This window comes from Scleropages formosus, chromosome 11, assembly GCF_900964775.1.
Source record: "Scleropages formosus chromosome 11, fSclFor1.1, whole genome shotgun sequence".
Taxonomy (NCBI): domain Eukaryota; kingdom Metazoa; phylum Chordata; class Actinopteri; order Osteoglossiformes; family Osteoglossidae; genus Scleropages; species Scleropages formosus.
This window is the reverse complement of record NC_041816.1, coordinates 3,399,303-3,414,069: the sequence shown is the minus strand read 5'-3', so window position 1 is coordinate 3,414,069 and position 14,767 is coordinate 3,399,303. Positions and strand designations below refer to the sequence as shown.

The 14,767-nt window shown below is 43.5% G+C and overlaps 1 protein-coding gene across 2 annotated transcripts; it reads right to left on the bottom strand.

Annotated features, from left to right (window-relative positions):
- Nucleotides 1-1,047: 1,047 nt before the first annotated feature.
- Nucleotides 1,048-14,390, bottom strand: LOC108934697 (caprin-1-like). 2 transcript variants are annotated; one of them, XM_018752738.1, is made up of 18 exons: nt 14,213-14,390; nt 12,890-13,054; nt 7,926-7,988; nt 7,745-7,831; nt 7,271-7,509; nt 6,578-6,660; nt 6,098-6,250; nt 5,952-6,004; nt 5,133-5,216; nt 4,441-4,614; nt 4,241-4,349; nt 4,004-4,065; nt 3,811-3,918; nt 3,602-3,679; nt 3,047-3,200; nt 2,329-2,484; nt 1,938-2,044; nt 1,048-1,603 (listed from the first exon to the last, which is right to left on the bottom strand). In XM_018752738.1, the coding sequence occupies exons 2-18, from the start codon at nt 13,052-13,054 to the stop codon at nt 1,517-1,519; spliced, it is 1,962 nt and encodes a 653-aa protein (XP_018608254.1). In that variant the 5' UTR covers nt 14,213-14,390; the 3' UTR covers nt 1,048-1,516. The 2 variants fall into 2 exon arrangements, with proteins under 2 accessions (XP_018608254.1, XP_018608253.1); XM_018752737.1 differs by having other exon boundaries at nt 2,329-2,529; nt 14,213-14,388.
- Nucleotides 14,391-14,767: the final 377 nt, after the last annotated feature.

Below are 14,767 nucleotides of genomic sequence, written 5' to 3'. Positions count from 1 at the left end.
TGAAGTCTTTCCACAGTGAAGGTTCATGATTCAGAGGCATTAAGGAGCTAAATCTAGTTGCAGAATGTCTGAGTAGTGTGTCCCTGAAGGTAGTGCATTTATGACTTCTAAGACTGTCATTTAGTAAAATAAAGTTAGTCAGCAAGGATACTTTATTAAAGATGCAGTCTGAACTACTTTTCCTCACAAGCTGGTGCAAAAAAAAACTGTACAGTAGAGCTCTAGCTGATTTCATGGTGATTCACTTGCAGAAATATCTTACTTCCCCCCAGGTTGGTGGGGAACCTGAGCTCTTAAAGTAGAAGTACTTGGTTATGTGAGGGCAGTGGTTTAAAAAAAATCTTCACATACACCTAGCCATAACCCTGCCATATACTGAAATCAGGCCTGTTTCATGCCTTTTACCTCAACCATGCTTGATTAGAGACATCTTCTTCCGTGTGATGCTCAATCCTCCATGGCAATCTAAATGTCCCATGTAGCCTCCAGTACTTACTTTCATGGGCTTTATGTGGCTTCCTCTGCTACTCAGTGTAATATTTATAGGTAGCTTGTGTCCTTGCTGCTGAGGGTTAGACACAGGACTTTTCCTCCATGCTTACATTTATTCATTTAGCAAACGTTTTTCTCCAAAGTGATGTACGTCTCAATTTGTGCACTAATGTTCATGGCACAAATAGGTGCATGCTTTTGGCCAATACTATTCCAGCAGCTTCTGGTACCTTGCCACAATCTTTCATTTCACCATCCCCATACAGTTTGTTTTAACTAGGGAAAAGACCTTAGTATTAGTCTGTGTACTGTTTCCTTGCTGGTTCACCTGAAATGGCAATATAGTATTGCCCACTTCAGTGAGAATGAGCCAATCTAAACATGGTCATTTCTGTAAGTGTAACTTAAGGGCTTAAATATCTTTGGTTATGGCAATCAGGATTGCAGTATTGTGCTTTGTACTGAAAGTCAAACAGGTGGCACTGCTCAAGTTTGATATGGCAAACTACACAGAGCTTTACTGCAGGTAATCCACTATACGAGGACCAAAAAAACTGACAAGGTAATGCAACATCTTTATTGGAACTGAAGCAACATCACTTTACAAAGTTGAGGAACTGGCAGTTAAAATGTAACAAATGGAAAAAAAATAAATGCTTTTAGAACCCAAATGAACAGGGTCAAAGTGAGTCAAAAGGGAATTCTCCAAGGAAAAAGAACCACCAGTGGCAGGCAGGGATTTTGTTTTATTTTATACAAAAAATAAATTAATGAAAATCTTTCACGTTTACAGGAATCCATTTCAAACAGCCTTGCTTAAAGTCCCAGTGCTGAAGATTCCAGCTTCACATGTTTTGACAAAACATCTCAAGTTCTTCTAAACAAAGTAGGCTTATTCTGCTCATGACTGGAAAGTATACCACTGATGGGGGAGGAATTAGAAAAAGGACATGTGGGGTGAGTATAAATGCATTCTCCATTCTGAATGGTCAAGGTGGGCCACATGAACAAGTCCACAAGCTCTTCAGGAACGCATCACTTGAGCATTGCCACGCGAGGAGCCTCTAGCTCCCTGGCCAGTCCCACGCTTGTAGCTCTGTTGGTAGCCTTCCTGAGGGAGAGACAGTACCAAAACCTAGGAGACACATGACCACTTCCACACAGGCGCGTGGGTCTACTGAAGTCTGACACTATAGGGCAGCTTGGACTACAACTGGACAACAGTTTAGTGAAGTGTTTCAAAACTAAGTTCTGCTTTCCCCCCCCACCATTGCAAGGTTTTAGCATCAAGAAATGTGGGTTAATATATGGGAAGAGTAAAAAGCAGGAAGTAAACATTGCTTGTGTTATTCCTGTTGATGAATCCATGCCCTACTGCCCTGTCCTGTTTACTACTGTATAGTGTGACATGAGATAGGCAAGGGTGTCACTAAGGCAGTGCTTACCCGCTGATAGCTGCTGTTGGAGTAGTCACGAGGTGTGTTGAACTGGCCTTGTCCATAACCACTGTTGGGAGTGTTGGGGAATGGAGGCCGATACCCATCGTATCCCCCTGGGAACCACATTTGTGTCGTTATACGCTTCAAATACAACTTAGTCTAGCTCTAATTGTTCTGAGTTTGGTTCTCTGCCTTGCCTAAAGGTCACACTTCATCAAGGAAGGTTCTAACAGCACAACAGCTACACTTTTCAGAAGGCCTTAACTGTATTATCTCAGGGTGGTGGTGGTTGACACATTCAACCACCAAAATGATGATCAAGGAAATTAAGCACTTGCTACTCAGACACCATTATTGTGCTGGTCTGATTCTAACATGCTCAGAACTCGTGCTGCACCTCTGAAGCCACTGGAGGGCCCCCTGTATCCATTCAATGATCCTCTGGAGCTCCTGGGTCCGCCACGGGACACAGCCCGAGTGGTGTAGAAGGACTGGGCCGGCCGGCTGAATCCCACACCCTGCTGCGAAGGCTGCTGGGATATGGGCTGATGACCTGCGGTGGGAACGGTCGGGTCTTGAGTGTGGAAGGCACCAACAACTAGAAGGAACAGTGAGGGTATGAATACATTAAAGTGTAAAAATCCCTAAAACCACTACTACATACCAAAGGCTACACTTCCACTATTCGGTGGAGGAGTACATCACGGTATATCGAGCCCTTATTTGTTTACAGCTAGTCTTGGATTTATTATGTAATAAGAAAGCCTCTGAGAAACCTTGAGAATGGAGCTTGTTCGTAAAGAAGCTGTCTCACACTGCACCAGACAAGTTATGAGCACAACATAAATGTATTTAATAAAGTTATGACTAACATGATATGTGGAGGAATATCAGCTTTTCTGAATTGTTGTCTTGGCAACACTAGTTACTGCAGAGATCCAAGGAGGTCATGTAGGCTCAAGGTCAACATTGCACATCAAACCTTTTAAAACCAACTGTTTGGCTTTCACTACAAAGCATAGTACAGCAATCGTCAATGTGATAAGTTCACCATTATGAAGAACATTTAAAGCCACTCCAGCCATTCCTGGCTCTGACCCTCCCACACTCCTCACCGGACTGCAGCTGCTCCTGCTGCAGTTCAGACTGATCTGCTGTGCGCGGCGTCTGGCTGCCGAAGCCCTGGTTGTAGGAACTCTGAAACTGGCTGGGCTGCTTCAAGGGTTCACCCTCATTTCCCGGGGGGACAGGTGCATTCATGTTGAACACCTTGAAGGCCAAAGGGTGAGATGTCTTTCCATTAGTTAGCTGGGGTTCATGCTAGAAGGAATAAAGCTTAACACAGGTGTAAGCTTGTATAACTTGTAATGTCTGAGGATTCAGGTTATTACCTGATAAGTGTAATTGTTGATAAACATGGGCATTTGTGATTAGATTGCTCAGTTTTGCTTTGGATATGCCACATGTTACCTAATGATGGAACACCATTTTTTATTCTTCACAGTTAAACAGAGCTTATTAGTAAATAAGCAAGATTTCAGGCTTACAACCTGAAACTAAATCCAGAGAAGTTACTACACAGGTATAGGGATGTTGGCCTTGCAGTTACACGAAGTATAAATTCAAACATCCCAGGCCTTGTTCTAAGAGGAAACAAGTATGGCACCTACTGTCTGCATGGACTGGAACGGGGCAGCATTGACGTTGATGCCGCCGCCATGTCGTGGTTTTGACACAGGCTGGAACACCTGGGGGTTTGGTATTGTGAGTTTACAACAAAGTCTTGGAGGATTGCTGTCTCTCACTCACTCACCCATGCACACACACAAACACCTGCACTGCTTCAGGCCCAATACAAACACCAAACTGTTGTGCTTACCTGAATGGGGTTGATAGGGTCTGCCTGTGGTCGGGGTTCTGTTGCAGGGGGTGCCTGGTACAAGGGTTGTGCTGTAGAATAGGCTTCAGATGTGGAGAACATTGGGACCTGGAAAGAAGTCCACCGCTGGTGTGATTTCCTGTGACAAACAACCGATACACATAAAAGGAAAATGCCTCAAGAGCCTGCTTACCTGTGTGGTTTCAGGCTGTACAGGAACTGTGTTGGCTTGTGTGAGTCGGGATTCTGTATGAACTGCAAAAAAAGGACAGAAACAAAAAATTTTAAATGGAAAGTACTGAAACACTTGAAGCAAGGAAGTTACTGTTCTCACACCTTTATTAAAGGTATCAGTTGCAAATGACAGGGGAAAGAGACAGTAAAAGCAGTTTGTCTAAAAGCACACTGACGGAACAGATTCAGCAGCTACCTGGGGGGCAAACCAAATGTGGGAGATCCATGTTCTGAACAGGCTTCATGGGCTGGGCGGACACAATTGCAGGGTCTAATGCCTGGCCATCAAACTCCAGCATGGAGTCCTGCAGAGGACACGAACTGTCACGACAGGGGAACACACCACTATGGGACAGCATGGGAGATGAGGATGGGTTGACAGCACCTGGGCCCCACCTGCATGAAGTTGTATGGCCCCTGCATCTGTGCCATGAGGTCCTGCACAGCCTGCTTCCTGACTATAGGGTCCACAGGCAATGAGGGCGCAGCCTGAGTCAGCACGTGGGGTTCGGAGACTGTAGTGGGGAGGGTCGCCTGTGTGGGCAGCTGCTGTGGGACGGCATTCGCTGCCTACAGGGAGGAAAGTCAATCAGCCACTGTGGTGCGCAGCAGGAAACCAAGTCATCTGCAAAGGGCTACAGACTCCCAAAGAAAATAATCAGGCTTACTTCTCATGATTCACCCATTTATTATTTTATCTGACTCATTTATCAAAGGCAAATTACAATGTTAATAAGTTTACAAGATTTGCTCTCTTAATGAGCAGGGTGTTTAATTGCATCAATTCAGGATAAGTACCTTGATCAAGAATAGTACAGCAGGAGTGTGGATTTGAACCAGGACCTTGAGACTACAAGCTGACTATGCTAACCACTATTATACATGTTGCCAATCACAGAGATAACAGGAGCCAGTAACCAAGGGGCTCACTTTGCATTTATAAATGCTCATATAAAAACCAGTTTAGTTTTCAAAAGTAATTTAATGGAAACACTTTTTCAGTAATATTGTACAGCTGTTGATACTAAAAAGGGATCAGTAATGCCAGTGCATCGAAAAACTTTCGCTAACAGAAAAATGGAGGGTACCTCTGACTCCGTATTCCACTCGTCCCCGTGTTCTTTGGCACTGCCACTGTAAGCAGCTTCTGAAATGAACTGCTGGTTTACAAACTGCAAAAATGCAACACTGACGTGAAAACTCTGATGCTGTTATTTTAAATTGCATGGACATACATTTGAAACATATTAGATACACCCGGTGCTTTTTTGTAGATAGAAATGTGCTGGTAAGCATTTCAATCAAAAGTTAACCAACATTCCCCCCCCAAATATGTCCTCTAAAGTTAATCATCTCAAATACAATACAACGTTCACCACTCATAGTTCCTATTGCAGAAGATTGCAAATTTTGTCTGGTTTTTTAAAACACAATCTACCACCTACATTCCTTGCTGTTGGACCATGGGGTGGATCATCCTCCAATAACCATGTATCAACACCGAGCAACAGCCTTCAAACCACTATGTTTTGGCCTAGAAGTTTCAATGAACCATGAACAGAAAGTAAATTTTGTTCTGCAACTTCTAAGCCTTGACCAAAAAAAAAAAAAAAAACCCAAGTTGTTGCTGATGTAATGAACTCATTGTATTTTTCTTTGAGATGTCACTTTGGAGAAAACCATCTACTAAATGAATAACAGCGTAAGGTCTTTCAAGGTCCCAATACCAGTGCATTCAGTCACAAAAAAGCACTGGATGTAGCCACCATTAGTACTGGTGTGTATCAATTAATTTATCCAATATGCAACCAAAGTTCAGTTTTACCATTTAGCATTCATTTATTTAAATGCATCTTAAGCTTATGACTGTTTTTACTTTGATTTGATTAGTGAGGGAGGGAAATCACCTCTGTGCTTTTCACTTCAACAGGCTCTGCATACTCTTCTGTGAACTCTGCTTCTGCAGCAAAAAAAGAAAAGTCTTTAAACCTCTAAGACTGAGACCACTTCCACACCTCCAGAAGTGCAGTATGACAGGTGACGTGGAGCTTACCTGCTTCTGGTGACTGCTCCTCTGTTTCGGCCTTGACTCCCAGTGCTGGTGCTTCCTGTTCTACCTCCTCACACACTCCATTGTGGTGAGAGGGGGCTCTGTCGAAATACCCACTTGACAACACCTTGTCCAAGTTCTCCTTCAGTGCCTTGTCTACAGAAAGGGGAGACACTCATAAGACACTCCCACAGAAGAATAACATCTAATGCTGCTAGTACTACACTTGAACACTATGACTAATTATGGATTTAGAGGATGCTGACAATGTGGGATTCTTAAACTGCTCAGCCAAAAAAATTCCATCCAGTTTGCCAAATTTCCTTTTTAAAACATGACCTAAGTTTGCAACAAAGAGGCTTCCCTTGACTTCCCATCTTACAGCAGTTATATTTTCCCCAGTTTCATACTTCAGGGGAACCACACTACATCCTCTCCTCCGCCAACTAACACTGGCTGTTGACTGATCATCGCTCTACTTACATGTGGTTCCCACCACCTCCTTGTCCCGCCCCTCCAGCAGCTCCCACAAGTGTACAGATGCCTCCTCATACTGGTCAGTCAGCCTGTCAAACAGAAATATGTTGCTCCTTGTTATTCCATGTCATTTTTCTCTTTGCCAAACAAATTTCAGGTCCAAACATTCATAAAGCATCGCACACATAAACCTCTATTTCAACTAAATATTTCCTCAATCTGTTATGCATGTTTCATTTTCATGTCATGTGCAGTTTGAGGGGTTGCACATTAATGCAGCAGGTATCTCCTTTACTGCAGGTTTGGATGTGGGTTTGAAGCCGGCTCAGCCTGTGCGAAGTTTGCATTGTCTCCTTGTGTATCTGTGGGTTTCCACTTGGTGCTCTGGTTTCCTCCCAGTCTAATGACATGAGTTTCAGGTGAAACTGTGATTCTAAATTGCCTATAGTGTGTGTACATGTGACAGAACGAGTGTGCGTCATTTCTCTACGATGGACTGTTCCTGTCAAATGCGTACCCAACCTTGTTCCGCATGTTTCTGAAATAGGCTCTGGATCACTACGACCCAGCACTGAACAAGCACTTGTTGACAATGGACAGATGAATGGATGGATGTGTAGTCTGTCAATGGCTACAAGCCCTTCTTCCTACAGTTTCTGTCCTCAGCCGTTTAAGCAAATACAAGCCATGTTCTCTGACCTGATGTTCTGGTTACGCTCTGGTCCCACTAGCTTGCAAAAGTTGTCGAGGTTGGTAAGCTCTGTGTCTGTGAGCAGGGGGGAACCGCCAGCATTCTCTTTTATGTCCTGCCGCACAGACTCCTCCGTCAACCTGTCCAGGACAAACTGCACCTCCAGCAGTGACTTTAGGCGCTTCTGCTCAGCTTCTTCCCGCTGCAGCTGCTCTCTTCGTGCAGCCTTCTTGACTGCTTTCTGGATCTGTAGGGATGAGGGTCCATTACTGTACAGCACCACATAAAGCTACTGCATCCATAGGTGAGCTACAAGAGTGCCAACCAGGAACACCACAGTAATAGTCATGAAGAAACACATGTAGAAGATGTGAAGTCAGTTTAATTATAAAAAAAAAAAAAAGGCAAAAAAGATGAGGAAGATGTGAAAAGCTTCTGTCGTTAACGATGGGCTAACCGATTGTCTACAGAATTTTACTTACATCTACACCTAACGCCAAAAGGCTCTTCTGCAACTCCCGAGCAAACTCCAAGTTATTCAGCACTTCCTGGAACTTGGACAAAGCTTCCTTCACATAGGAACGGAACAAAAAAAAAAAAAGTTAAGAGGACTTCTGTTCTTCATAAACTTTTGATTCATGCTTCAGAAACCGTTTTACCCACCAGCTGGTCCTGGTTGAGGCGTTCTCCCTTGTTCTTCTTTGCCTGGTAGTCATCAAGTTTGCTCTGTGGGAACAGTGCAACACTGTACTGATTAAACTTAGATATTCAGTAATTTAATACAGCTATTCATATGTTGGGGAAGGCTAACAATAATATTCAGGAAAAGGAAAGACATGCTGTGTTTTTAGGAGGGACTGACCTACCAGATGCTGGTGTTTACTTGGTATTATTATTTATTATTATATAATAATGCATTTCACCAAAAGAATTCATAGTGTATCAGTCATTTATACCACAGGATATTCTTACTGCATAATTTAGTACTATTTATTATGCATTTAGGTGATTATTTTAAAGCAACTTGTTTTAATAAGTGACTTGAAATGTATTACTGAAATGAAATGTATTAATTGTAATGTTATGTTTGTATACAAAGGAATTTACAATTATTTAACCACTTATACAACTAGGAAATTTTTTCCATGTCATTTTAGCATAACTTTCATTTTCACTATTATTTTTGTAATATATTTATAAATGAAGCTGTTGGGAGTGTAAACTTTTTAAGCAGGAAACACTGACTCGGTAAGAAAATATACCTTGTCCAGGTCACTTCCTACCATGTAAGCACAATTCATAATCATAATTCATACAATTTTTGGGGGGATTGATGGCTGCTGTGTGGAAGAAGGGGGTAATTCCCAAGTCATGGCAGAGAGCAGGTGGAATTTTTATTCCTAAGAAAAAGGAGGCTGTTGGGGTAGGCCTGTTTAGGCCTATTAGTCTTCTCAATGTTGAAGGGAAGGTTTTCTTTAGTGTTGTGGCAAGAAGGTTGGTGGCAGACTTGAAAGCCAACAAGCTGATTGATACCTCCGTGCAGAAAGCAGGGCTTCCAGGATGCTCAGGGTGCTTGGAGCACACCAGTATGATTTGGCATCAGATTCAGTCTGTCAAGAAGGAGAAAAGAAATCTCCATGTGGTGTTCTTGGATTTAGCTAATGCTTATGGGTCGATTCTGCACAGTTTGCTGTGGGAGGCATTTGGTTTTTTTAAGCTTCCTGGAAGTGTTACAAGGCTGGTGAAAGCCTAATTTGCAGACATTCAGTTTTGTTTAAGTACGGAAAGCCATACAATGTCTTGGCATCAGCTGCAGGTTGGAATCATGGCTGGATGTACAATTTTGCCATTGGCTTTCACAATGGCAATGGAAGTTATTATAAGGGCTTCCAAATAGGTTGTTGGTGGTGAGAGGCTGCGGGATGGGAAGCCCCTACCTCCTATTAGAGAATATATGGATGACATGACAACCGTTACGGCTACGGCTCCTTGTATGCGTTATTTGTTCTCTAAGCTCAATGTGGGCTAAGCTGAAGGTTAAGCCAAGTAAATCAAGGAGTCTCAATTGTTGGTGGGAAAGTGGTACAGGAGAACTTTTGTATCAATGGGGAAGTAATTCCTTATATTCTGGAGAAGCCAGTGAAGAGTTTGGGTAGATGGTATAGTTCTGTGTTAAGTGATAAGGAGCAAGTTGTGGCACTAAGGAAGGTGGTTGTGGAAGGCATAAAGAGCATTGATGCATCCCTCCTCCCTGGGAAGTTAAAGCTGTGGTGTCTGCAGTTCGGGCTCTTGCCACGTATTAGGTGGCCGCTTACAGTATATGAGTTTTCTGTCCAGGAGGTGGAGAAGCTCAAGTGGGTTATTAGTATGGCAGTAAGAAGGTGGCTGAGAGTGCCATGCTGTTTAAGTGGTGTAGCGTTATATGGTAAGGGCATGTTGGAGCTACCAGTATCATGTTTAGTGGAGGAATACAAGTGTGCAAAGATGGGTTTAAAGCTGACTCTAATGGAGTCAAAAGATGAAATGAGGAAAGTGGTGCTGTCAGTGATGACAGGTAGGGGGTGGAACCCCAGAGATGCAGTCCAGAGTGCAAAAGGGGCACTGATGTTGTTGGACATGGTTGGCACGTGCAGAGAGGGAAGGCAGAGTTTGGTTCTGGCCATTTGCGATGGTTGTGGAGTGCTGCCCCGGAGGCAGATGAACGGCGATTGGTTGTTGAGTAGGTCCGGGGGCAGGAGAGGAGGTGAGGCGTGCAAAGGCGATTGCATTAGTTAAGCAAGGTCAGTGGGTGAACTGGGAAAGCATGGAGAGGAGGAAGTTACGCTGGCAAGATGTGTGGGTGATGGAGGCGAGTCGCCTTAAGTTTATTGTTGGAGCGACTTATGACGTGCTACCAATGCCACAGAATGTTAAGCAATGGGCAGGTGGCGCTGGTTCTTGTAAGTTGTGTAGCGGTGTGGTGATGCTGAGGCACATTTTGTCAGGGTGTAAGGTTAGTTTGGGGCAGGGGCGCTGTACTTGGTGCCATAATCAAGTTCTTAGATGTTTAGCAGGTGTGTTTGAGAGTAGGAGGCAAGCTGTGAATTCTCTCCCTGTTAGCAGTTTAGCTAAAACAATTGGTTTTGTACGGGCAGGAGAGAATAGCACTGCGCAAGAGCAGACATGCCCTGGTAGGTGGAGTAACGCACGGGACTGCAAGCTGTTGGCTGATGTAGGCAAGCAGCTCCAGGTTCCACAGGTCATTGCTATTACTTCACTGCATCCAGACATGGTGTTATATTCGGAGGGTGAGCGTATTGTGTACTTTGTAGAGTTAACAGTGCCGTTCGAGGATGCTGTGGGAGAGGCATACAAGCGGAAACTGTTAAAGTATACAAATCTGGTGGCAGAGGCAAGGGACCGTGGGCTCATGTAAGACTGTTAGAGGGTTTATGGCTAAATCAGCTATAGAATTGTTGGGGGAGTTCAATATGAGAGGCCAGTAGTTAAAGGCAGCGGTGAAGGAGCTGTCTGAGGCAGCTGAGAAGGCAAGTCAGTGGTTATGGTTGAAAAGAGAGCAGGGTAGTTGGGGGTTACAGGTTGGAGGGAGGTGTGTAGTGATGGAAAATTGGTGGCAGGTGGTGAGTAATGAACTCCGCCGAGGGATTCCTTCGGGGTCCCAAGCCCAGATAAAGGAGGAGGGTTGGGCATGGGGCTAGCGACCCCATCCTGTAAAAAACCCACACCGCTACAGAAACGCCAACAAGTACTCAAGACATCTCGGCCTTGGGCGAAGATGGACTTCCAGCTGGAAATCTTATGACGCGATGAGTAATGGGAGGCAGCTTGTGTTAAAGAGGTGTGGCCTTGTTAAGTAGTATAGTTTAAATTTGTGGAGTGGTGCATTTGCAGTTGGTATATATGGAGCTGTGGTTTAACTGGTTGAGTTAATGGGGTTGCAGTATTTGTTGAGGGTGAAAGGTATCGAATATGTGCGGAAGGGGGTGCGTCTGGGACGCCAGACTGCACTGCTGAGCCTTCCGGAGGTGTCGTGGGCCTAATTCAACGGAAACACTGACAAAGGGAGGTGCCCACTTGGTACCTGGTTGGTTTGGTTCTTTGTTGGGGTTGGTCGGTTAGCTTTAGTTTGGTTCTTTGTTGGTGGGTCAGAGTTTGTTTGTTGGTGGGTGTGGTTTGAGGGTTTTTTTTTTTTTTTTTTTTTGTATTGGTGGGTTAGACAATTTGGTGTTTTGTTGTTGGGATTGGTTTGATAGTTTGATGGATGGGTCTTTTTTTTTTTTTGTGGTGGTGGATTAGGCTTGGCTTTGGTGGGGTTGGTTTGATGATGATTGGTTATGCTTGGTTTGTTGGCAGTATGGTTTTGAGTTTGTTAGACTTGATTGGTTGGTTTGGTCTTTTGTGTTGGTGGTTGAGACATGGTCTGTTGGAGTGGCTTTGGCAAGTGTGGTTTGATGGCTGGTTTTTTGTTGGGTTAGGGTTGGTTTAGGTGTTGGGTTAGATTTGGTTTGGTGGGTGGGAGAAGTCAGTTAAGTTTCTTAGTCTCAGGTCATGAAGATGTTTGGCTGTGCTGGGTGTTCTGTGGTTTCAGGTTGGTGGTAGAACTGGGTCCTTGTGTACAGCTGTTGGAAAAATACAGGGTATAACATCTTTTCCTGTGTATCTTGAATGCATACATACCCAGGGCAAGTAACTGTCTGCTCAAATTACTTTGCCAAATCCCATGTAAAAAGTACAATACATACAATTACATAGGTTACAAGATGAATGCAACCTTGGTGGTAGCCCATGTGTTCCATGTTCTTTGGATACATGGGTACTGTACACCAACATGACCCTACCCTTAGTCTGAACACAAACTCCAACCGGTACTCCCCCCACACTTGTTTTGTGTTTCTGCACAAACATAAGTATGCATATGCAATATGAACGCTCCCTGCCAACAACGACCTCCAGCTGCTAGAATTTAGGACTAAAACTCCAATTCTTCACAACTGTTAAACAAAAAAGATACAAAGTTAGCAGTGGGGAAAATGTCTTAAATTCTGCTACACTTCCTGAGGGGGGATATACCAAAACAGTCATGTGCTGTAATTAGAACTTCCTTAGCTGCTGTAACACTAAAATGTGACTCAATTTTAAGTGATAACTTGGTCCATTAGAGTGTTAAGAAACCAAAAACGCAACAGGATTTCCATGCAGAGCATAAACCTAACTCAACAATTAAAGAATAAAGTGCTGTCTATACAGTTTCTGTACTCAGAGTATGCCAAAATTTAAGTTTTACATCAATTTCTTTGCAATAACGCCAATGAGATATTTTGAACCGTCCTTTCTGTAACTGGAATTCCTTCACCTGATTGACATCATAACACCAAGTAAAAAGGACAGTAAGCTTATTCATTTAGCTGGTACTTTTCTACAAAGCAGCTAGAAATATTAGGCTTTTATACAAAGGTACTTATGTGATTTACACATTTCATTTTTGTTGTATCAATTCAGGCATAGAACCTAGCTCAAGCTTACTCCATACAGGAGGAGGTGAAATTCAATCCTTCCTCCATGAATTGCAGGGCATTTTCCTATCCTCTGCTTTTTTTTTTTTTTTTTTTAAATATACATTTTGTTACCTTTTTCTTTTCCATGTTGCGGACCTTCTTTTCAATGACACCAAGCACCTGCTTCATGGCCTCCGTTTGGGCCCCGGATGATTGAATGGTCATGGAGCCAGGCCCCGCACCCACATCTGGACTGGTGGACTGAACAGCACTATTGCCAATCGTTGCCGCAGGCATCTGTGGGTGAAACAGCTGGTCACACACATTGAAATTGAATCCCTCAGACATCAGGAAACCTATCTGTATGATTACATCAACAGCAGATGTAAATCCAAAAAAAAAAAAAAAACCCAAAGGCAGCTTCAAGACTACACTGTTCTTCTCGGAACTAACGTGGGGATAGAATGTAACGTATCTGGCTGATGTTCTTCCATTCAAACCCCACTGAAGGAGAAGGCCTTGACACGTTAACAGCTGAAGACAGCCCATCCCTCACTGCAGTCCCATACCACACAATGTCTTTGTGAAGCAGAGCCCAACAATGAACTCCTTTCAGCAGAACAATACCGCAGTTAAGGAACACAACTGAGCCTCACCCAGTTACTAGAGGAGCTTCACACCATCCCATAACACAGATGGGGGAGTGGTGACCTAAGTGGTATGGGTGCAACATGCAGAGAACCCACCAATATCAGAGGCCAACCCCATGGGGCTCACCCTTTAAATCCACCTCTGAGAGCTCACTTTTTATACAGCTCACCCATAGAGCCTATACCCTAAAAAGCTCACCTTTTATTTAGCCTACTCCCCCAGCTCCATGAGTTCATCCTTTACAGAGCCTCTCAGAGCCAGCCCCTCAGGGGATCCCCTCCCCCTTTAAAGAGCCTACTTTCCATAGGGCTTGACCTTTATGAAGCGCAATTCTCACTAGGCTCACCCTTTACTATGCCCAACCCTCATGGCAGTCTCCTTGAGAAAGATCACCCTATAGAGCCCAACCCCCAGCTCGACCTCTATAGAACCCATACCTTATAGAGCACCACCCCCCCCCATAAATACTACTCCTTGGTGTTCACCCTTTAGAGCTCACACTTATGGAGTCCCCCCCTACTGTAAGCACAGTAAGTATGGCGGTTTGTGAGCAATTATTACCCCCCCCCCCCCTTTTCCTTCTAGTTGGTTCCTCTGCGGTTTCATCCTCTCTTCTCGTTAAAACGAAACAAAGCACTCCGCTAGAAGGCGATACGTTTCATACACTGAAAGCGAAACCACAACTACATTTACCATAACAATTAAAGTAAACAACCAGTTTCCGCCGTCATCGTCAGCGGACACTAGTTTAAGTTTACTTAGCCAATTCCTCAAATCTGTAAGATGCTGTTATAGGTTTTTTACCTTTATGCTCTTTATATCCACGAGGGAGAACAGATATTTTGTTTAGGGGATATTTTAAGTATTCGAAAGTCGCAGTTTACTGGTACAAATTAGTTCCCTCTTATTCTCTAATCCTCCGCGCCGGCTTCACCGACAATTGAAAGAATAGAAGCAATGAGGTAACACTTTATATGGAGGAAGGACCCAACCCATTGCTGTCTGAGCATATGCCTGAGCGAATAAACGAAAACAATCACTGAAGCGAAGCAACGACGTAACGCAAGACATGAAGGACCTTGGAATAGCTGTCTTAACATATTACTTCTTTTGTGAAGTCTTGGATGGTAACAGTGTATTTGATTTCATTTGGAGCTCTTTGGAGTCAGGTTTTACATTAGAGAATTTGCATTTGTGGATATGAAGTTTACAGTTTAGTTAACAATAAAATTGTAATAAAAAATTTTATTTAATATAATCAGTAGTTTGTCTTCCCTCAACCAAAGAACCAAATAGCACGTTGAGAATAACTTGAATGAGTATTTACATGGAAAAAATTCAGCATTTTTGCATTACTGT